This window comes from Panthera tigris, chromosome A1 (genome assembly GCF_018350195.1).
Source record: "Panthera tigris isolate Pti1 chromosome A1, P.tigris_Pti1_mat1.1, whole genome shotgun sequence".
NCBI lineage: Eukaryota > Metazoa > Chordata > Mammalia > Carnivora > Felidae > Panthera > Panthera tigris.
The window spans coordinates 106,504,934-106,528,492 of record NC_056660.1 but is presented as its reverse complement, the minus strand read 5'-3'; the positions used below and the strand labels follow the sequence as shown (position 1 = coordinate 106,528,492).

Sequence of the window (23,559 nt, the reverse complement as noted above, 5' to 3'; positions counted from 1 at the left end):
ACAAGAAAACATTTAAGCTGTTTTTTTTTTAACGTTTCACAGAATTGTAAAACTTTTAGTTTTCGAAAGGAAAAAACACAATGAAACTACCACAGTATCATAAGCATTTTGTTTCTTCTTGTTTCTAGGGAAAAGGCTGGAAAATAATTGGTAAGTTTTCTCATGATGATTCGTGAGGCTAAGTACTATACTCTTTTATAAATCTACTAAAAAGATACAAGGCAACGGGTGGATCGCTGATTTCTTTCAAAATATTTTAAAAAGCTAAAATCTAATGACAACATGTTAAAATAATACATATTTTTGTAGGATGTTACCATTTCTATAATGGTTTCTCTACACTATATCAACAGTGCAATGGTGATTCAGTGTAAATCATTACAGTGTTTCATTGTTACACTACTTGTGTTCAAGTACATGTTCATGAACATGATCAAAGTCTCTATTTTGACTTTTCCTTTCCATTATTAAAATAAGGTTATAATTACAGTAGAATTTTTCCTATGGATATCTCTAAATCCGAACCAAATTCATAATACATTCTCTAAAAACCTGTTCAACACTCTGAGGTTTGTTATGTTTCCACATCTCCTGTAGATGACAGAAAATGGGCTAATTCTGCATCAGGAAACCAAGAAAACAAAAATGACTTCTCTCCTTATATAACTAAACTATTACACTAAGTTAGTATACATTCTGGATAACTCAATGGTATCGGCAGGGAGAGAATAGCACCTTAGAGACAGCCCTAACTTAAAAAAAAATTTTTTTTTAGAGCCTAATGATCTTGTTTTTTCTTTTTTTTTCTTTTTCCCTTTTTATTTTTATTCTGGAAACTGGATCCAAGTTATTCATATAAAATTATTTATGAAGCCATATAGTATAAATCAAAATGTTTGTATGACCAAAACAAACACCATATTGGATGTTTGGCGGGCACCAAAATAAATTAATCTGATTAAATTATACGTAATCTGATAATATTTGGTCTGAGAAACATGCTAGTGTGTGTGTTTATAAATAATGTAATTGCAAAGAGCTGTGAGCCAGCCAGCCTGCTAGAGGTCAACTCTTCTGCTGCAGCTTTTGGGCATAGAAGTCCCTGCATGTCTCACAGCAGCGCTGATACCAGCGCATGTCCTGACATAGGTTCTTCTCACGTATCACTCGGCAGTACACAGGCCACTGGTCTCCCAGGCACTTGAAAGTCAGCGCAGCTGTGAAGAAGAAAACAGGGAACTCAATACACGTCGATATCCTCAGTGCCAGGGGTAAAACAAGTAGCAATCACTTAAGGGGAAGGATTTTGCACACGCACTTTGACTCGTTCATATTGCCTTCTAGAATTTAACAGTAAGATTAGGAAACACACACACACACACACACACACACACACACACACACACCCTATAATAAAGGAGTAAAGTGGATGAATAACGGTCTTACTTATGAGCCCTTTTAGACTCATTCAAGCTAGATTTCTCAAATTCAGTGAGTTGTGATACAAATGGTGTTTAAGGCTCAATTTTATGGCTTTCATTTAAGCTTCTTTTTGGATTTTCAGTTGAGAAGATTAAAAAGAAAAATGAAAAGGCTCACTATATCCACCTTTATGGGAATATAAATTAACAAGTATTGTTATGGATGAAATACCAAAACAAATGCGCTCACACTTATTTCACATTCCTCCTTTATTAGATGTCAGGCATATCTAGGTGGGATATCTGGGGATCTTGATTTTACACATCTTTAAAATCAAAGCTGAGGGGTGCCTGGGTGGCTCAGTCGGTTAAGCGTCCGACTTCAGCTCAGGTGACGATCTCGCGGTCTGTGAGTTTGAGCCCCGCGTCGGGCTCTGGGCTGATGGCTCAGAGCCTGGGGCCTGCTTCTGATTCTGTGTCTCCCTCTCTCTCTGTCTCTCCCCCGTTCATGCTCTGTCTCTCTCTGTCTCAAAAATAAATAAACGTTAAAAAAAATTTTAATAAAAAAATAAAATCAAAGCTGATTATCAAAAGTGACTGAAATTTACAGTGATAAGGTATGTGAAATCTTTCTTTTGCCACTATTCTAATAAGATTCATTATTTTCCTTTTTAAAACCTTAGGTTTTCCACTGTGCTTGTGTGTTCAGGGATATACCTTCAAGAAATAATAAATGCAGAAAATGCAATTTTAATTAAAATTTTCTTTTAATCCATTATTTTCTGCCACGTGATACTTCAAGAAGGACTCCAACTAATTGCTAGAGAAAGGGATTATGTTGTTTTTGAATACATGGATTTAGGGCATCTGCTCTAGGATTGCTTAACTTTTTGTCTTAACTACTCTTAATTCTCTTTGAACTGACTATTTCCTAGAAATGTTAATTATTTGGCTAGAAAATGAGAATATTTTTATTTCCATGAAGAACCAAACTGTTCCATTTGATTGAATCTTACTGCTTAAAAAATATCTATGACAATTTAGCTCCTTTGATTTTGGCAATATTGTTCTGTTTGATTAAATTGTCACCCTGTAAATTGTACACGCAGATTAAATGTAAAGGTGGTAAGCATAAATTACCCCAATGACAGACAGGTAGTACTGTTGTTAAAAGGCACTAGTTGCCACAGAAATAAAGGCTAATTCATTTATGAATTTTTTTTAGGCAAGTGTAGGCTATATTTACTGAAAATACATAATCTGTTTCTTGATGATAGATTAGATTGAATAACGGGAACTGAGAATATATATGAAAACATTTTATAACATAAAAATATGCAAATCAACATTTTTTTCATTTTTCTCATTTATTTAGTTATTTTTATATATAAACATGTATATACATTATTTTTCCTGTGGCTACATTCATTTTTTTAAATATAATTTATTGTCAAGTTGGCTAACATACAGTGTATACAGTGTGCTCTTGGATTGGGGGTAGATTCCGTGATTCATCACTTACATACAATGCCCAGGGCTCATCCCGTCAAGTGCTCTCCTCAATGCTCATCACCCATTTTCCTCTTTCCCCAGACCCCCTGCCCCCCAATCAACCCTCAGTTTGTTCTCTGTATTTAAGAGTCTCTTATGGTTTGCCTCCCTCCCTCTCTGTTTGTAACTATTTTTACCTCTTCCCTCCCCACACGGTCTTCTGTTAAGTTTCTCAAGTTTCACATATGAGTGAAAACATATGATATCTGTCTTTCTCTGACTGACTTATTCCACTTAACATAATACCCTCCAGTTCCATCCACATTGCTGCAAATGGCAGGATTTCATTCTTTCTCATTGCCAAGTAGTATTCCATTGTATATATAAAGCACATCTTCTTTATTCATTCATCAGTTGATAGACATTTAGGCTCTTTCCATAATTTGGTTATTGTTGAAAGCACTGCTATAAACAATGGGGTACATGTGCCCCTATGCATCAGCACTCCTGTATCCTTTGGATAAATTCCTAGTAGTGCTATTGCCAGGTGATAGGGGAGTTCTATTTTTAATTTTTTGAGAAACCTCCACACTGTTTGCCAGAGCAACTGCACCAGTTTGCATTCCTATCAACAGTGCAAGAGGGTTCCCATTTCTCCACATCCTCGCCAGCATCTGTTGTTTCCTGAGCTGTTAATTTTAGCTACTCTGACTGATGTAAGGTGGTATCTCATTGTGGTTTTGATTTGTATTTCCCTGATGAGGAATGACGTTGGGCATCGTTTCGTGTGTCTGTTGGCCATCTGGATGTCTTCTTTGGAAAAGTGTCTATTCATGTCTTCTGCCCATTGAGTGGATTATTTGTTTTTCAGGTGTAGAGTTTGGTAAGATCTTTATAGATTTTGGATACTAACCCTTTATTTGATATGTCATTTGCAAATATCTTTTCCCATTCTGTCAATTGCCTTTTAGTTTTGTTGATTGCTTCCTTTGCAGTGCATAAGTTTTTTTTTTTTTTATCTTCATGAGGTTCCAATAGTTCATTTTTGCTTTTAATTCCCTTGCCTTTGCAGACATGTCAAGTAAGAAATCGCTGCAGCTGAGGTCAAAGAGGTTGTTGCCTGTTTTCTCCTGTAGGGCTTGATGGTTTCCTGTCTCACATTTAGTTAGGTCTTTCATCTATTTTGAGTTTATTTTTGTGTATGGTGCAAGAAAGTGGTCTAGTTTCATTCTTCTGCAGGTTGCTGTTATGTTCTCCCAGCACCATCGCTAAATAGACTGTCCTTTTCCACTGGGTACCCTTTCCTGCTTTGTCAAGGATTAGTTGGCCATACATTTGTGGGTCCAATTCTGGGTTCTCTATTCTGTTCCATTGGTCTATGTGTCTGTTTTTATGCCAATACCATGCTGTCTTGATGATTACAGCTTTGTAGTAGAGGCTAAAGTCTGGAATTGTGATACCTTCCGCTTTGGTCTTCTTCTTCAAAATTACTTTGGCTATTCGGGGCCTTTTGTGGTTCCATAGAAATTTTAGGATTGTTTGTTCTAGCTTTGAGAAGAATGCTGGTGCAATTTTGATTGGGATTGCATTGAATGTGTAGATTGCTTTGGGCAGTATTGACATTTTAACAATATTTGTTCTTGCAATCCATGAGCATGGAATGTTTTTCCATTTCTTTGTGTCTTCTTCAAATTCCTTCATAAGTCTTCTATAGTTTTCAGCATACAGATCTTTTACATCTTTGGTTAGGTTTATTCCTAGGTATTTTACGGTTCTTGGTGCAATTGTAAATGGGATCAATTTCTTGATTTCTCTTTCTGTTGCTTCATTATTGGTACATAGAAATGCAACCGATTTCTGTACATTGATTTTGTATCCTATGACTTTGCTGAATTCATGTATCTGTCCTAGCAGCTTTTTGGTGGAGTCTTTTGGGTTTTCCATATATCCATGTTAATAGCATTTATTTGTATCTGATATTATGTCCTTAAGGATTCAAAAGCTATTCCCTCTTGTTTGGTGGATTAGATCCAGGTATCCATTCCTATTGAAAGCCATTTTTTACTCTGTCTCTCTCGAAAGGATAATTTGCACTCAGGGTCAAAAGGAAGGCTATTGACAACAGAGACATCTAAGGTACATACCACAATCTCACCTTTCCAGAGCCATTATCTTAGTTGATAGTTCTACCACAAAACTGGTCAGAACCAAAATATGATTCCATCCTCCAACCCTTTCTATGATGACCTTGAGAGGTGTGGCATTTGTATTTCCAGGGCCTGGCTCTGAGTAGACAGTTTCAGGAGTCTTGTTTAGTCTTTAGGAGTTTTTTTTTATCCTCCTGACCATTGGGACTAAACTATAGTCAAGCATAGTTTTAGTTTAGTTAGAACCAAACTAATTCATATAGATTTATTTATGACAAAGTTTTACGATAATACACAAAACAGCCATAAGCATTTCCATGCTTCTCAAAACCATCCCCTTTTTGGTCTGCTTACCCAGCCGGGGTGACGTTATGGTATTTACATTAATCTTCTCATTGCAAGGCTGAAGGTGGCATGGCCTGTATGCTGCAGGTTTCTCTGAAGAAAAACATTCATTTCCATGTCTTCCTGTGATCTTATGCATGCACTGAATAACACGGGACTGCATTCCTTTGCCACAGGTAATTGAGCACTAGGAGAGATAGAATATTGTACAAATAAAAATATGATAATCTGCATTAAAAAAATTAAAAAATAAGGGGGGGCGCCTGGGTGGCTCAGGCGGTTGAGCGTCCGACTTTGGCTCAGGTCGTGATCTCGCGGTCTGTGAGCTCGAGCCCCGCGTTGGGCTCTGTGCTGACAGCTCAGAGTCTGGAGCCTGCTTCCCCGCGTTGGGCTCTGTGCTGACAGCTCAGAGTCTGGAGCCTGCTTCGGATTCTGTGTCTCCCTCTCTCTCTGCCCCTCCCCCGCTCATGCTCTGTCTCTCTCTCTGTCAAAAATAAATAAACATTAAAAAAAATTTAAAACAAATATGATAATCTGGATTTTCTAATAAAATACCCTTTTCATGGATTCCTTATATTTCAGCTGAATGGAGTCTGTCTTCATTTGTAGGATATTTTTCAAAGAAGAACATATTTGATATACAATGGTCTTTGATGAGAGAAATCTTTCAGGTCCAAATATATCACTAGATTTAATTTGTAACACAAATAAGCTGATGCTTATTTGACTGTGAAAATACAATTGTTTTATGGTATCAAAGTTAAATGTGAAAGAGCAAACATGGCTTTGTTTCTGAAAACAATGATTTATTAACTAAGCATGCTATTTTCTACAGAGTAAAGATTTAGCCATAGTTAGCAAAATATGTAAAGAATTCTGTCAACTCCAAAGGACATCAACACACCAAAGTCATACATCAGTTTTCAGGATTATAAAAAAATGCAATGAAGTAACTACAGACACATGATAACTCAAAATACATACTTTTAGCAGATAATGGCTGAATAGTGCCTCTCATAAAATTTTGAAAACAAGAGAAAAACATGTTAGTTGCATTCCTTATGCAGGTTAAGTTTTGTAACTGTCTGGGAATAACCTGAAAATGAAAATTGTATCCAGGAAATAATGGAAGTTCTATAATTCGTTTAACTAAAACACCATCATTTCTGCCTTTGAAACTAACAGAATAAGCTTTCTCACGAAATTAAATAGTCTAATAGCCTCAGGATCTAATTTTAATTAGCACACTTAGGCAATAAAAAATATCAGACTATTACTATTAATTATTTTCTTTATAAAATACATTTGGGTAAAAATTTCATTGCATATATGTGAAATATGAACAGATACTTGAAACAAGTGAAATCCCAAGGTCTTCTAAATTAGTTCTTACTTTATTATAGAAGATACTACTAAACAACTGGATATTTCCCCAAATCATGTCACTGTGATTAAAGACAGACAGACATTAAAAGAAAAAGCCAAATATTCTGGCCTTGACATGAGGAAAATGGGCTCCAATACTGTCTCTTACAACTAATTTACCTGGAACTTATTTTTCCTTTTTGTTAAGCAAGGCATTGCAGTAGATCATAACTACACTTTTGGGTCTAAATTACTATGAAAGCAAAAATTCCAAATAACTTATTGTTACTGTTTACTTATTTGTTTTGAGAGACAGAGACAGAAAGTGCATGTGTGCAAGCAGGGGAGAGGCAGAGAGAGAGGAAGAGAGGAGAGAGAGAATCCTAAGCAGGCTCTGCTCTGTCAGCGTAGAGCCCAATGCAGGGCTCAAACCCAGGAACCTGGAGATCATGACCTGAGCAGAAATCAAGAGTTGGATGCTCAGGGGTACCTGGGTAGCTCAGTCAGTTGAGTCTGCCTTCAGTTCAGATCATTATCTCACAGTTCCTGGGTTCGAGTCCCCACATTGGGCTCTCTGCTCTGTGCACAGAGCCTGCTTCAGATCCTCTGCCTCCCACTCTCTGCCCCTTCCTCATGCACGTGTGTGCGCATGCTCTCTCTCACTCTCATAAATAAATAAATAAGTAAATAAGTATTAAAAAAAAGGAGTTGTATGCAACTGAGCCACTCAGGCACCCCAAATGACTTATTATTAAGTTACTATAGTCTGGCAATTTTTTTACACTTTATTTACTTTGAGAGAGAGAGAGAGAGAGACAGGACACAAGTGGGGTATGGGGAGAGAGAGAGAGAAAGAGAGAGACAGGACACAAGTGGGGTATGGGGAGAGAGAGAGAGATAGAGAGAGAGAGTCCGAAGCAGGCTCCAGGCTCTGAGCTGTCAGCACAGAGCCTGACACGGGGCTCAGACTCACAAACCACGAGATCATGCCTGAGCCAAGCCGGACACTTAACCCACTGAGACACCCAGGCGCCCCTGTAGTCTGGCAATTTTTAAGTGGTGAAGCTTCATGAGAGCACAGGGTCTATAATTTCATCATCTAATTAATTATTCAGTGTGCCAGCCAACAATGGTATGACAGAAGTTCTGCCAAGATTAGAGTTTGCTTAAGTGTTTCAGAATAGTCAAGCATTTATTGATTTTTCAAATATTTGTTGACCACCCATTTTGTTCACGATCTCCTGCACAAAATAAAAACAGCAAAAATTGTTAATATGATGGAGCTGATACTTTTATCAATAAACCATATTAACAAAACACTAAAACATATCAAATAAATGGAGTTAGAAACAGATTACAAAACTGTGGAAATTGGGCAATTTCATCCACTTTTAGCCAATTGTTTAATATTTTATTTATGTATTTATTTATTTCATTTTTTTTTTCAATTGCTTAGTATTTTAAATAATCAGCCACCCTACAGAACCAAATTTTGCTGCCTTAGGATCAAAGGAAACTGATACTACTAATTCCGGAAGCTTTTACTTCATACAACACTAATGATAGTTAGCACTTACTTACTGTTTCTTATATGTCGGGTATTGTGTTAGGTCATGATTATTCAGTATTTCACATGAAGTCCTATATTTGTCCCTGTTACTCTGATGAGGAAATAGAGGCTCAAATAAGTGAAACGAATTGCTCAAGTCTTTACAGTTCAGACCTGGAGTGGAAATGGAGTCTGAACTCACATATGCTAAATTCAGAGACTAGATGCTTAACCAATTACTGCATCCTGGAACATTGCTAGCGCTTCTCTTTCTATGAATAGTCAGAAATCTTTTCTTTTCCTCTATCCTGCCAAATGAACCTCTCATCCTCGTATCTTACTATGAACTTAATTAAACATTAATGAATAAGAAGGGGTTTTTGGTTTGTTTTGCTATAACGCAGGTTATAAGATAGAAGATAAACTTGTTTTTCAAGAACAATTCACAAGCATGATTTGTCTTGAGATACGGTGATCATATAACTTATCACCCAAACCAGGGCACTTGTGAAAGAAGTTGCTGATGATAATTATTCCTACAGTACAGGCATACCCTGGGACAGCCCCGAGTAATCTGGGACATACAGTCACCCTATGTACAGATATCTTACTGATCTGTGTGTTAGACGGTAAACACAAACGAAGGGACACATGAAGCAGCTATTATATTTCATGCATTATCTAATATGCTCTTACACAGCATATTAAACTTTGGTTACACTTTGTCATAACCCCCATAACTTCACAAATGAAAAGAGTGAGGCTCATTGAGATTATTTCATTCATTCATTCAATTAATATTTATGGGAAGTCCACAATGTGCCAAACACTGTTTTGGATACTGGGATGTGATAGTACACAAAAGAGACAAAAACACATGCCCTCAGGGAGGTTACATTTTATTAGGAGGGAGCAAGAAAATAAAGATTTAAATTACACTGCATATTAGATAGTGACAGGTGCTATGGAAAAAACTAAAGCTGGGAAGGAAGGATGGGAAAGTTTGGGGTGGGGGGCTTTGTAATTTAAATAGGAGGATCAGATAAGGACTCACAGAGAGGGTGCCAAGAACAGCAAATGCAAGTCTTTTGATTCCAAATATGATGTTCTTTCCACTGTGTTTCTACAGATCTTGAAGTAATTACTTTCAATGGCTTTCTCTTTCTCTCCTTCCTCCCTTTTTCCTTTCTTTCCCTCCTTCCTACCTTCCCTCCTTCTGTCTTTTTAGCTACTACATTTTGAGTCTTGCTCTTCATACAAACACCAAGTAAATTTAAAATGTACTTGAAACAAGGCAGCACTATAGACTTCCCCCTATAGGCCAAAATGCTAAACTGTCAACATTAACCTGCCAGCAACTGGTAAAGAAACACAAGGTGTCCCTGATAACTTGCCATTGATATTTCTTTTACAGGGAAAATTCCCTGGAATATTTTAAATAGAAAGACTTGTATTGTCTGACAAGAATTCAAACAGTCAGTCTTGCCCTGATGGACCTTTGGAACAAAGCACCTCGTGAATCAATTCCATGAACTAGAAGCTTTTAATTCTGAGCCCCAAAGTGTCTGGAAGTGAAATTTGTTTAACTGACTTCCTGATAGTCATCATTTCAATCTACCTGAGAAAATAATGACCTTCCCTGCACTTGGGAACACACGAGTCATATCTTTAGATAATATCACCATAGATTTCTCTTATAATCGAATAAATCCTTTCTGGCCCTGGAACATTAGTGACAACTTTTAAGACTATTAAATTATGTCTACACTGTATGTCAAACACTAAGCTTGATTAGGGAAACTTTCTCGATTAATTCACAGTTTGGGCTATTAAAATACATACAGAAATCATTTAGTAAATGAGAACCATAGACACAAATGTTGGCAAATCATTAAGAAGGCTTTATCCTGTTTTAAAATGAGATCCACATTGATAGAATCTTATAACCATTTCTATTACGTAAAATTTTCTTTCTGCCATTCTTATGCCAGGCAATAAGAGATAAGAGACTTTATTCTACCTAAGAAAATTTCATTTAAACTAACTGAAAGAGAAATATCTGGAGAAGTAAGTGACATCCAAGTTGGGGAAAGTATATAGTAGATGTTTACTTAGTTCATATATTTTTCTGACAATGGCCAAGGATGATCTGATGATAGATACAGATATGTCTTGGAAAGTTGTATCTACTAACTTAGTAAATACAACTAAGTTAGATGATAAGTTAGATGATAGCCCTGTCATGGACAGGATTTGCCAGTACTGGTAAAGGCAGGTTAAGTTACCACAATGCTTTTGCCAAGTTACAGATTGGCCCAAATGTAAACAAACGAAGGGAAATAGAAAAAAATGTAGGAAAAACAAACACACTAAAAAATCCTTAACAAACTCTTAACTATGTGGCATTATCATAGAGAGGGATGAAATGAACTCTGAATGGCTGAGAAGTTCATCTCATGGGTAAGCCACAGTGTGGAATCCTTCCTTCCATCACAAAAAGATGGATGAGTGGTGAGGCACTGCCCAAAATGTGAACTGCAGGAAGAAAGTGACCATGGAAATTTCACTCCTGAAATGATATTATTTATGGCATTAATAGACAGCGTTGCTCAGGTCTTGGTTTAATATTTTGAAAAATATGTAAACACCTTAGAGAAGGTGTTCAAGGAAAGGCTGTTTACCTTGAGACATTTTATCAGTGCCTGATGGGATTATTTGTTTTCAAGTCTAATCTGATGGATTGAAGAGAATTAGCTTTTAATGAGCACAATGGTATAAACAAGTTTTTCATGCACCAAATACTACATAGGAGGTATGAGTGTACTCTGTTCCTAAGTTTTCATTATTTTATATAGAAATATCCTTTCATGGTGTATTTGAATATGTTTATTAAGAATCTGCATCTTTTAAAAATCACCGACATGTATTGTTCCCCGGAGTTTCTATGAATACCATTATGCAGAATGACATAAATTTAATAAATAGTAGTGAATGATAGATAGCAAATGTGCTCTGTAATACACTGACATGAGTAAAACATATTTAATTCAAAGAAAAAGTGCTGCGCAGGCACCAATAGCCATATAAAAATTTATAAAGTGTCAAAATGAGAGAGGAGAATGATTTTAAGAGGTCCTCAAGGTTCATAGGTTCTTGTCCATCATACTACTTGAATCTACTTTTGCAAAGTATAGGATTATCTTTCTGTCAATTGAATATTCATGAATCATGTAAGAATTTCCATCCATAATGTCTCATGGTGAAATCTACCAAGAGTCATGTCTTTGTTAAATTCATCAAAGAACATTGTTTTCTTCCGGTCCAAGAAGTAACCTACGTAGTTCTAGAAAACTTATTTTCACTTAAGAACTGTTTATAAATGGAATGTCCACCAACAGCTCTTAACCACTCTCCTATGTAAAGAGGAGACCCTCATTCTTGGCATTGATCTCTGACTCCATAGTGCTTCTGTGCTCCAGAGGTTCTGAGATCAAGTAGATCTATTCTGCGTACACAATTCTGAACATGGAGATAAAAACGACTTCCACATCTATTCTTGGGTATTGGGATTCTGTAGTAAAGTGCCAAACTTTAAAGTTATTGGTTAAACAATAGTTTCTTACCTCTCCTTTCAGAACTTCAGAAGAGTCACAAAGACACTGTTTTTGGTGCTAGTTATTTGTTACCCTGGATATTTCGATAACTTAGCTTTGGCAACAAACGGGGACACTGAGGTATAAATAAATTTGTAGACTTCAGTTAAATAATCAACTAGTTTGCCAGTGAGTTTATAGAACCATTCATCTGTGCATGTTAAACTGTAAAACTCTTCAAGCTGTAAATGCTGTAAAATGTCCTCTTAAACATCACACCAAAGAGGGGAAAACCCAATACTAAAAATACCACTATAAGATATTTATTTGCAGTTATGTTGGTGAACAAATATAGCTAAACTAATGCTGGTTTACTTTGTTAATTCCTTAAAAAAAACAAAAACAAATTGCTGTGTATTCAGGGGTTAAAAATAATAATTCTCACACTTGGCCAGCACAGAGATTACCCGAGATTCCTTCCTTCTGGAGTGTGCCAAAGATATATATTTTGGAGAGAATGTGTATTCTCTAGGCCAACAGCTAAGGAAGGCTCTGTAATGCTTTACTCATTTCCAGCTGGCCTCTGTAAGAAATAGGAATTCCTAAATTAAGAGAAAATTGTCACTGGCAAACAGAGTTCAAAAAAATTTCTGAAACCAATATAATAGACAATCTTACAGAACCTGATACAATCTATAATGACGAGTGCCAATCTATAACAAGGTTAACAGCATTGACTTGGATAATTTGTCTTTGGGAATAAGTGGATTATTCCAGAGTGGTTTAACAAGACTGAAGTAGCATTCACAGCGGAGAGTGGACCTCATAAGGAAAGTAAATGATGACTTCTACTGGAAATTATTAGCGCAGCATTCCTATTCATTTATGTATATGTTTGGCGGTTCCATCTTTCAACTTTTTAATAAAGTGAGTGTGAAACAAGCATACTAAGGAACAAAAGTTTGGTTTGTTTTTTAAGATTTGCTATTTATTTTGGTCAGTGTTTCTGCGTCTTTTTAAAGTAGTTCGTCTGCCTTTTTTAACACATGGTTATTTGGAATTGAATCTATTCCTAGAGGTCAGACGTTTGAGGATTTTTTTGCATATGTGTTTAATTAATTCATCATTTGGTTCCACAGTTCAAACTATTCTTTTCTCTTTAATGAAAATGTCTGCATATAGTTATAGCAAATTAAGGAAACGTGTGTGGCAAAATCAAGCAGAATGCTTATGAATGATTAGCAGAGAAGTGAATATGTTTTGAAAGGACTGTCACATTAACCCCCTGAATCTTTTTTTTTATATCAAAGTACACATTGATCACCACAATGATGGAGGGAAAAAAAAGATGTTTTGCATTAAGAAGCAATTAATAAGCACAGACTCTTGAACACATTTGCAGTTCTGCCAGTGCTCAGCCCATGAATCACAGGGTGTTGGAGAGGTGAAAAAAGACTATCAAGACATTTCTATTTTATCTCTATCATTCCAGGGGAACATCTTCCCACCAGAGAGAACTGTTTGGAATGACAGTGATTGAATTTCCTTTGCAACTACAATACTTTCCAGGTCTAGTCCAACAATTCTGTGTCCAAAATGGATCAGATCCTTCGGGGGCCATGTTGGAGAAGTGTGTGTATTTTGTTTTTTTGTTTTAATAAAGTCTTGGTTTAAAATAGCACAGAGAGCACTATGTAATTACCTTTAGGTTATTCCAACCCGAAATAAACCAAGTATTTGCCAGGTGACAGAGAAATTTCTTAAGTGTGCTTTGCTTCCATCTCCCGCTTTCCTTCTAGGTTAGATAACAGCCATTAACCTGACAGCAGGTATCTCAGCCAACTGGATTCAAGAGAACGCAAAAGAAGTCTGCCAGCTTCCTTGAAGCTCAATGTTAAGCACTTTTTTGGCTTAAAATACTATGCTATTCAAATAAGGGTGGATTTACTTAAAAAAAGAACACATTTTTAAGTAGTTTGACTTACCACACAGGAAAAGATCAAGGGGGTCCTGTATTTACATAAAATTATACTGATTAATCATCCTGGAAAAAAAAATGAGCTAGTTACTAGTTCTTTGGTAGTACAATGTATGCAACACTATAGTTCTTACAGAATTAGAATCAGAAGATTAAATGGATCAGGAGAAATGCAATGTGTAGAAGTATGCTACAGTTTCTGCTTTCTTGATAAAACAGTTCAGCGATCATTCATGCAATAAATATCACTGAATGTAGTGGTGTCTTCTGGTTCCTTGGAGAGATTTATGGGAAGGGTAGAAGGGGTTAAGACACTCTCAATGGAACAGCAACCATATATGGCAACACATAATTAATAGAGAAAAAGTAACAGAGTAAGTGCAAACAAATGCTCTCATTTACTGGGGAAGCCCTTTGAAAATTATAAGGCATTTTCGATGGTCCTTGAGGGACTCAGATAGCTGGAGGAAACACATTGTAGGCAAAGAGGACTGTATCAATAAAGACCCAGAGAATGCACAAGTACAAACTGCTCAGGCCTAAGCTTAGTGGAGATACCCATCATGGAATAAGGAGGCAATTCTCAATTGGTAGGTTAGCACCAGAATATGGAAAGATTTGAATGCCTGTGTGAGTATCTGCTAATTGAAAGGGTAGCCAAAGGGAATTCTCTGCAAATACTCAGGCTATAGGATTGAGTGGAGAAGTCATCCCTTTGAGTGGATGGATCTGAAATATGGGGGTAAGGAAGTGTATTAGAAATTGTTACTCCAGTTCTGGTAAGAAAAAAAAATAAGGACTGTATTATTATATTTGGAGTAAAAACAACTGAGGCAAAGCCCTACTTGCGTAAAGAAGTGCCAAGGGTAGGTTCTAGCCTGGGTAGCTGGGAAGATGATATTGACATTTTTCAAGAAAAAGGAAATTGGGAGTGGAGTATCATTTGAGGAAATAAATTGAGGAATTTTGTCTTAAACATACAAAATTTGAGGACCTACTGGAACGCCAATGGCAGGGTCCCAGGGCAACTGAAGTTTGGGTTGAGAATAAAGATTCAGTCCGCCCCTTCCTCCACTCCCTCTAGCTATGCTCCCTCTCCAGGCACACTTAGACTTTAAACATTTTCGCGTCATCTACGGGTTGATAATTCCAAAATTTATATTTCCATCTCATTCCTCTCCTCTGATCTACCTACTGAATGCCAGTACTTAACTCTCTTACAGGCAAATGAAAGATCGCCCAAAATAAAAGTGAAAATCTTTCCCCTCCAACTTAACTCTTAGGGTTTCCTACCTCCTACCAGAGAAGCATCATCCATACAAATTGTTCAGACCTGAAAGCCAAGCCATGAGCCCTTACTACCTTAACACCTGACTCTTCATCTTTTTTCTCATAAATAATCAACCCCAGGTCTGTTCATTTTAACCTCAAAACAATTTCTGAAAGCCAACCAATCCTCTCTATCTCTACTTATACTACTGTATGAACAGCTAGCATTAATTTGGTTACTATGTAACTGACACCATGCTAAGAACTTTCCACGAATTATTTCATTTGGATTCACTAACTTCGCTGAACAGAAGATCCAGAATTCAAACCCAAGGCTGTCTAACTCCAGGCACTGAGCTATCTTACCTCTTATACTCCCCAATCCTTTCCCTTCCCTGGAAATTCTGTAATATTCTCTGAGTATCTTTCTATATCTATGACATCAGTCATTTTTTATATTGTAGCCTTAAAAAATTTAAGTACCAGCCAAGTACGTTTTCTTTTAGTTTCAGACAGAAAATATTAACCCATTCACAACACTAAAAGTAACATATGGATGTGGTAGAACGATAAGCACAGAAGGCCCTTTCCTCCAATGTAATTCAAGTAAACTATTCTTTGTATGTCTATGCAGAAAAATTTTAACATGTACAAGAATAATATATGTAAACAACCTTAGTTTATACTATATAACTCTTTTGCATAATTACTCACTTAATAGTAGGTCTTAGAGAAATTTTCCCATCATTATGTATTTATCTATACATATATTTTTAAAAACAACAATATCCCACTGTTGGAATGTGGGATTATGATTTATAGAACTAGTTATTGGATATATGGGTTGTTTCCAAATATTTGTTGTGCCAAAGAAGGCTGCAATGAGCATCTTTATAAATACGGTTAGCAAATTATGTGACAATGTCTGTAAGGAAAATTAAGAATGTGTATATTTCAAAATGAGGTATTATTTTTCACAGCTATCAAATTAGTTTAAAAAAGTGTGCTAACATCCAGTCTTGGTAGTATGTGACACAGATATGTGAAAGCGCCTGGGCAGAAGTGAGTAGAATCCACTCCCTTTAGAGATGGAGCTTTTTGGTTGCCCCATGGTATCCCTCAACACACTCCTCTCATTGCTTTTCTGTGCCCTAAAGTCATGTATGTGTTTATATCTAAACATGTTTCCTAGTTTTATTTATTATACTATATGGACTTGTACATACTCTGTGTACAGTACAAAAAGCTACAGACATATTTTTCTAATCCAATGTATTTTTCTAATCCAATCTAATCCTAAAGTAGATCTTTCATTTTAAGTCACTCAAAATACTTTTCTTTGGATTATGTACCATTTGGACCACTGACACTGGGTGATTACTTTTACTTGCACAGTTAGAGCACTACAAAATTCGGAAAGACATATAGTTGCTTTGGCACATTTTACTGATGTAGGAACGAGGCTAGGGGGAACTGATTTTTGCCATACAAAATCAATGCTGGTTGTGCACACTGGCTCTCTGGATGTTCCACTTAACCTGAAGTAGAATTAGGGACCTGTTAAAAAAAATTTTTTTTTTTTGTACATTTTGCATCCCAAGACCCCATATGATGTCTTTCTTTCTTTTCTTTCTTCCTTCCTTTTTTCTTTCTTTCTTAAATGTTTATTTATTTATTTTGTGAGAGAGAGAGAGTGTGTGTGTGTGTGTGTGTAAGCAGGGGAGGGACAGAGAGAGAGGGAGAGAATCCCAAGCAGGCTCTGGGCAGTCAGCACAGAGCCCAACACGGGGCTCGAACTCATGAACCATGAGATCATGACCTGAGCTGAAACCAACAGTTGGACACTCAACTGACTGCGCCACCCAGGCTCCCCGCCATATGATGTCTTTCTAACTGGCTAATCATTTGCATATTTTTCTTGCATTTTAATGATGTCATTCTCTGCTAGTCCTGGTGATATGGTTATATCTATCTCTGGATATCCTCTGGCATTTGGTAAACATATACTTCACTACATCTAATCAAAAAAACACTCAATGGCTAATACTACTGATTTTAATTTTATAATATTCTTGTCAAATTTCTTTATATTTTTTATGTGAAAAAATCTGCTCCCCTTCTCCCCTGCTGCCCACCAACACTCAATATACCCAAAATGAACTTTGGCATGTTCCATGCTCCATCCCCTATAAAGAACATCAAAAGTAATTTTTTACCTCAGTCATATTTATTTACTAAAATATTTTCAAGTATGATTTAGAAAGTGAAATTATAGATATCCTGGTATGCAGCAAAAGAGAATTGGTAGCATAATTTTACAAGCCTGGTGATTTTTCAATGAGCTATTAAGAAGACAGTATAGGGGTGCCTGGGTGCCTCAGTTGGTTAAGCATCTGACTCTTGATCTTGGCTCAGGTCATGATCTCATGGTCTTAAGATAGAGCCCCATGTCAGGCTCTGCACGGAAAGCCCAGAGCCTGCTTGGGATTCTTTTTCCTCCTCTCTCTGCCCATCCCCACATGTGTGCTCTCTCTCTCTGTCTCTCAAAATAAATGCATAAACACTAAAAATAAAAGGAGACAGTATAATTAAGCCCTATGGATTAAAAACAAGTTGTCTTGCATTTTCCAATACAAAGGATCTTAAACATGTCCCTATATCTGCATTTATAATTATACATGTATACACATATATAATACATACATTATATATACTTATACACATATACATGGAGAGACACAGAGACACTACCTCAGTCTCTCTAAATTTTAAATTTTCTCTAGGTAGAATATATACACAGATAGTATATGTGCATCATTTCTTCAAAGCTAATATACATCTGCTATGTTCAATCATACCAGCCAAATGCTTTGACTGCTTTGAGTAATTCAAACACTTTGAAATTTTTTTTTTTTTTTTAATACATCTGGGCAACAGATAAGATTGTCAGAAGACCTGAAAACTAAAAATGATAGCAATGCAAAAAATGTCCATTCTCTTGCAGTATAAAGAGTCAGGGGCATGTTGGTGGCTCAGTCAGTTAAGCGTCCGACATCGGCTCAGGTCATGATCTCATGGTCTGTGGGTTCAAGCCCCATGTTGGCCTGGTGCCTGCTTCAGATTTTGTGTCTCCCTCTCTGCTCCTCCCCCACTCATGCTCTGTCTCTGTTTCTCAAAAATAAATAAATGTTAAATTTTTTTAAAAAAGTTTAAAAAAAGAATCAGAGGCTAAACAATTTGATAGCCAATAATTTGGAGATTTTGTGCATGGTTTAGAAGATAGCTATCTTCTCCAGAAAGAATGGTAAGTAGCAAATTTTGTAAATATTCAGTAGATGTATCTAAACAACATAACAGAAAGTATTCTACTTATCACTGAGTAATTTCTGTAGTATGAACAATTTACTCAGAGAAAGTACATTTTCAAAGTAAATGTTCCTATAATGCAAAATATCTCTTCTGTAGGACACCTTGTGATAGGTTTCTTTGATGTCCAAATGTTTAAAACCAAACCCACAATCTCTGATTTCTTTAATTCATTGACTGATCCAACAATGATAGATTTTGATGTATTAGATTCTTATTGGTTTATGGAGTAGCTGCTCGAATTTTCGTGTCTTTTTAGACTATAATTATAAAAAGATGATAGGCAATTATCTTTTCCAATGACTCGTAGACATTATTAGAAAATAATTCTATATATAAATGTTAATCCACCAAGAATAGTTTTTAGATACAGATAATTTCAGTTTGATTTCAATCTACAAATTTTCTCCAGTTCCAAAAATTACTTACAAAACTAATCTTTCAAATTTGAATAATCTAATGTAAACCTTCCCATAGTGTATTACACTAAATAGCAAACTAGCCATATGCTCTGCAAAAGTGAGCTTTGGTTAAAAATAAAGAAAAGAGAAATACTAGTCCCTCTTTGAGATTTACCAAGTATAGGAAAATGTTAAAGGATCTTTAAGTCCTACAGCAATTTGCAGTATTTGCTTATCTTTGTTTAACTACATTATTTCTCAGACCTGGAGACTATATCCCAAGAAATGGGTTTGCCATAGAATATAATTTGGGAAATGCAAGCCTCAAGCATTCCTTAATTAATATGAATTTAGTCTTCTAAAAAGGATGACATTTGATCTTCAGTAAATACCAGTCTTACTAATGTATCTAACTTGACAAAGTATTTTCTCCATTATAGCAGTTGTCATTTCATTCATTTCTTTTATTCTCTGGTTTCAGCTGGTAGTTAACATTTTCTATTTTTACATTCTATTAGGGTATTTAATTTGGCTATTTGCAACTATTTCTTTAAAGTTGAATGGGAAATCCTCTACCAAGTGCTTAAGCTTCCCTCTACTACCCTGTTAACAACCCACTTAGTTTAGTTGTATTAAAACCAACAAGACACACATTTGGATTCTGGGACCTCCTGCAAGGGGATTTTAATTGGGTGGGGTGTATGCCAGCATTAGGTCAGTAGTATGTGGAAATCCACAGTCCTAAAGCCCCAGCCTGACTATGGGCCAAGAAGAAATCCTTCCCTTGGGAATTTTGAGTCTGGTTCTTTTTGTCTCCCTTGACTGAAAACAAAACTACTAGGCTACAGAGATGCATGATTAAAAACACTGTGTTATCTAGTCATTTAGTTTAGGATAGATATTCTTGATTGCACTGATGAGGATTTCTTTACGTTTCCTTCAATGAGTCACTGAGGTTTCCTCCAGTGGAAAGAAATGTCCTCTGTGATTATTCACACTTTCATAGTTTTAGATTCTTCTTCAACTGAATATACTGGATGTAACTGTGGTTTCCTTTTACAGGATAAGTTAAAAATGACTCATTATACTGCAAGCTTTATATTTACCACTTCTAAACAAGGCCATACATACTATTTATATAATTAAATCATCCAAAATGATTTATTATGCTTCCAGCATTATTTTGAATTATATCATAATCACAAAAAGACTCATAATCTCTTGTCCAAAAATCTATTAATCATGTCAAGATTTGATATGTGGCCCAAACTATTCATTTCCCAGAATCTTGAAGTACTAAATTAAGCTCAAATTGTGGACTATGAGTTGAATCTAAGAATAAACCAAGAATAATTATGTACAATTCCAAGGTGTTTTGTTTCTCATTAACACTCACTTGAATGAGTTCTCTTGCTAATGCTGCACAGAAACGTTAATGCTATAAAAGCTTCAGGAAGGAACCAAATTTTGTGTAACAGGTAGATAAAACAATACTCTTTTATTTGCTTCTCTATAGGCTCCAATAATGAAAACAAGAAGCTGTAGACATTCAAATGGAGGCAGAAAGGTCAAATTCTGGCTGAAAATAAGGCATTTCATTAAACATAAGGGACTATGTTATTTTTTAAGTCAGTGTTCTAAGGTCAGCTTAAATGAGTGAATGCAGATTTTAACCGCTCAGAAACATATGGGTTGTGTTCTGTTATCCCAAGAAAGACCCAAAGGCCATATCTATATCAGAGATATAGTCAGAATGTGGCATATAATTGTGTCACTGGTTAATGCAAGCCAGAACAAAGGAACTACATTGTTTGTGCCCTATTTTTGCCAATTTTCTAGTTTCAAAGGAATAAATGCAAACATTGTTCAACAAAGGCTGTATTACATCTACTTAGGAATCAGAGGTAACATTTTTATGACAGATTTTTCTCTTTTGAATATTCCTGTATTTATATTTTTCTTTTTCAAGCTGAGAGCAGATTTTCCACTGTTTACACAAAATCACCAAAACATAAATGATAGACATCACACAGGCTGATACAGATGCAGTGAACAGTTTGGGGAATAAGCCATTTTCCTAGGAAGCCTCCATTCAACTGATATACCCTTAGTCCATTTGTGGCCAGTGACTTTTAGATAGTGTGAGAAGCTGAGAACATATTATTCTTTTAACTTATTCTCTAGTGCTCCACCCATATTGTGGGAGGAACAGCGTTGCACAGCAAGATTTTATGGGTAGCTCATTGAATATCCTTGATTCAAGTCAACCCAAGGCCTAATCTTAAGTCCACTTAGGTTTATCAATAGTTTAAAAAATATTCGTAGAATTTAAGTGAAACTGACAGATTAATTGACCTCCAAGGAGCACAGAAATCCACCTACAATTGCACACATCTTGCTGCTATTCCTGTTCCAGGGACACAGCTGATAAGAATAAGAAATCTATGGTTTCCTCCGTCCGTGAATACTTTACTCACTGAAACTTAATAATCTCAGAATTATTCCTTTTCTCTGTAATTATTTTGGGATGGTCTGTATTTTTGCATGAAAGTGATCTCTTAGGAGTGAAAAAGAAGGGGTGAAATCAATAAAGTTCACATGGCGCGACTGACTTTAATTTGTGCAGGCTGTTTAAATCTGTTAGGCTGAGATCTAAGTCATAAAAAAGAACAATGAAACTGGTTTAAGGTAAAGAGCAGACTGTATTCATATAAAGAGAAAAAGTGCAACATACTGAATCTTCTAAATAAGGAAGCAAAAACAAACAGACGCACAGACAGAGGTAAAAAGTCACAGAATAAAGAAGAATAGTTATTACAGTTATCACCTTCTTTCCTTACTCACAAAGGCTATGTTTTGGCTGCGTAGTAATGTAAGAACACAACAAAACCAACTTAAAGTAATTCAATCTAAGTATACCTAAAAATTTACACACAGGTAATTATAGTAAAATTGGAAAAAAATATTTTTTCAGGCTTAGCAGAAAAATCCAAAAGTCCTGTTTTTTATGATCTCCCCAGTTAACAAATTTTTTGATTTTGCTTAAGATTTAACCACAGGCCACATGATAGGCACATTTATTAATCAACACCAATAGTATTTGTCATGAAAATAGGATTTGCTAGCCGTATTTCCATACATAGCATTGTAGGAATTTCCGGTTCTGTGTTGTAAGTCACAACAAAACCTGGATCTTCTGTTTGTTGTAATCACAATTTGTGTGTTGAACTGGAGATTAACATTTACCACTTAAAATATTCCTATTAATGAATAAAGCTGGAAAAATATAGCTCATCTATTATTGTGGGTTTTAAATTTTTCTTACAGAAGACTTCTTTCACTTAAGGAAAACACCTCAAATCTTATTAGCCAAAATAAACAAATGTGGAGTTCCCGCAGAATTAAAAGGAAACAATAGGTGACCTTCCCCATACCCCTCCAACTAGGACTTCCATTTCCTCATCCTATTTTATATCATCAGTGCTGAAGAAAGAATTAATATACAAAAAGCTTGAAAGCAATGGTGTTGTCTATCTTATTTCACTCATAGGAAAACAAAGACACTGAGGTATTCAGTAGCTTGACCAATTGGTCCATCTACATAATGAAGGAGTTGAGACTACCCCCCTCCTCTCTTGACTTCCAGGCCACGGTCTTTCCTATCTTCCTACTGTATTTCCTTCTCTTAGAATTAGGAAAACATAAACCCTGGAAATAAAATTAACTATCTGTGGTTAATTTGGAATTCTCTTTTCCCTAAAAGTTGTTTACTCTAAAGTGTGAAGTTTCCTTACAGGGTTCACCAGTTCAAAGCTGCCCAGATTGGGCTGAATATTTCCTAATTCTGTAGTGAGGGATGAATTTAAATTGTTTACAAATGCATCCTTTAAAGAGTCCCAATGCAAACTTTAAATGTTGTAGGTCTTAGAAAGAAGAGTATAGTTCATGAGAACTCAGATGTGATACTAATACGCAAACATTTTTAGAGAGGAAAGCCATTAGTAATCACAAGTAAATAGATTTTAAATGTCAGGAAATTTCTTTGGGGGCAACATTAGGCAAAATGGCTACCCCTAGTGCATTATACAATGAGAAGATTTCTTCCAGAATGTCCTTTAGGATTCTTTATGAAAAGTACCACACTCCTTACCATGCCTCAGCAGCCACCATTTTTTTTTCACAAATAAAATAATGGGAAAGAAGAGAAGATTTATTATGTCTCTTTGAAGCCTTAGAATTTTATGATTTCATGATAATAGGTATATAATATCACAACTGGATGTGGAAAGGCACAGGGGATTATTTGATTAACACTTAAATTTCTGAAGACTAGTATTTGAGAGCCATTTCCCCCCTAAATATCATCAGAATTTTATCTTAAATACTTTTTGGGTGGGGGGAGCTTGGGTGTCTCAGTCAGTTAAGCATCTAACTCTTGGTTTCGGCTCAGATCATGACCTCATGGTTTGTGAGTTTGAGCCCTGCATCAGACTCTGTGCTGACAGTGCAAATCCTGCTTGAGATTCTTGCTCTCTCTCTGCCCCTCCACTCCTCGTGATCTCTCTCTCAAAATATATAAATTTAAAAACAAATACCTTTTTCTTTTTGTGAGAGAGAGAAAGAGGAGGGAGGAG

General features: G+C 36.0%; 1 protein-coding gene across 1 annotated transcript in view; it reads right to left on the bottom strand.

Annotated features, from left to right (window-relative positions):
- Positions 1-852: 852 nt before the first annotated feature.
- ADAMTS19 (ADAM metallopeptidase with thrombospondin type 1 motif 19) overlaps positions 853-23,559 on the bottom strand; it is a 236,229-nt gene continuing 213,522 nt past the window's right edge. The window contains exons 22-23 of the mRNA XM_042958856.1: positions 5,414-5,591; positions 853-1,217 (exon numbers count right to left, since the gene is read on the bottom strand). Of these exons, the coding sequence (XP_042814790.1) occupies positions 1,066-1,217; positions 5,414-5,591 (330 nt within the window). The 3' untranslated portion in view covers positions 853-1,065. The remainder of the gene's footprint in view (positions 1,218-5,413; positions 5,592-23,559) is intronic.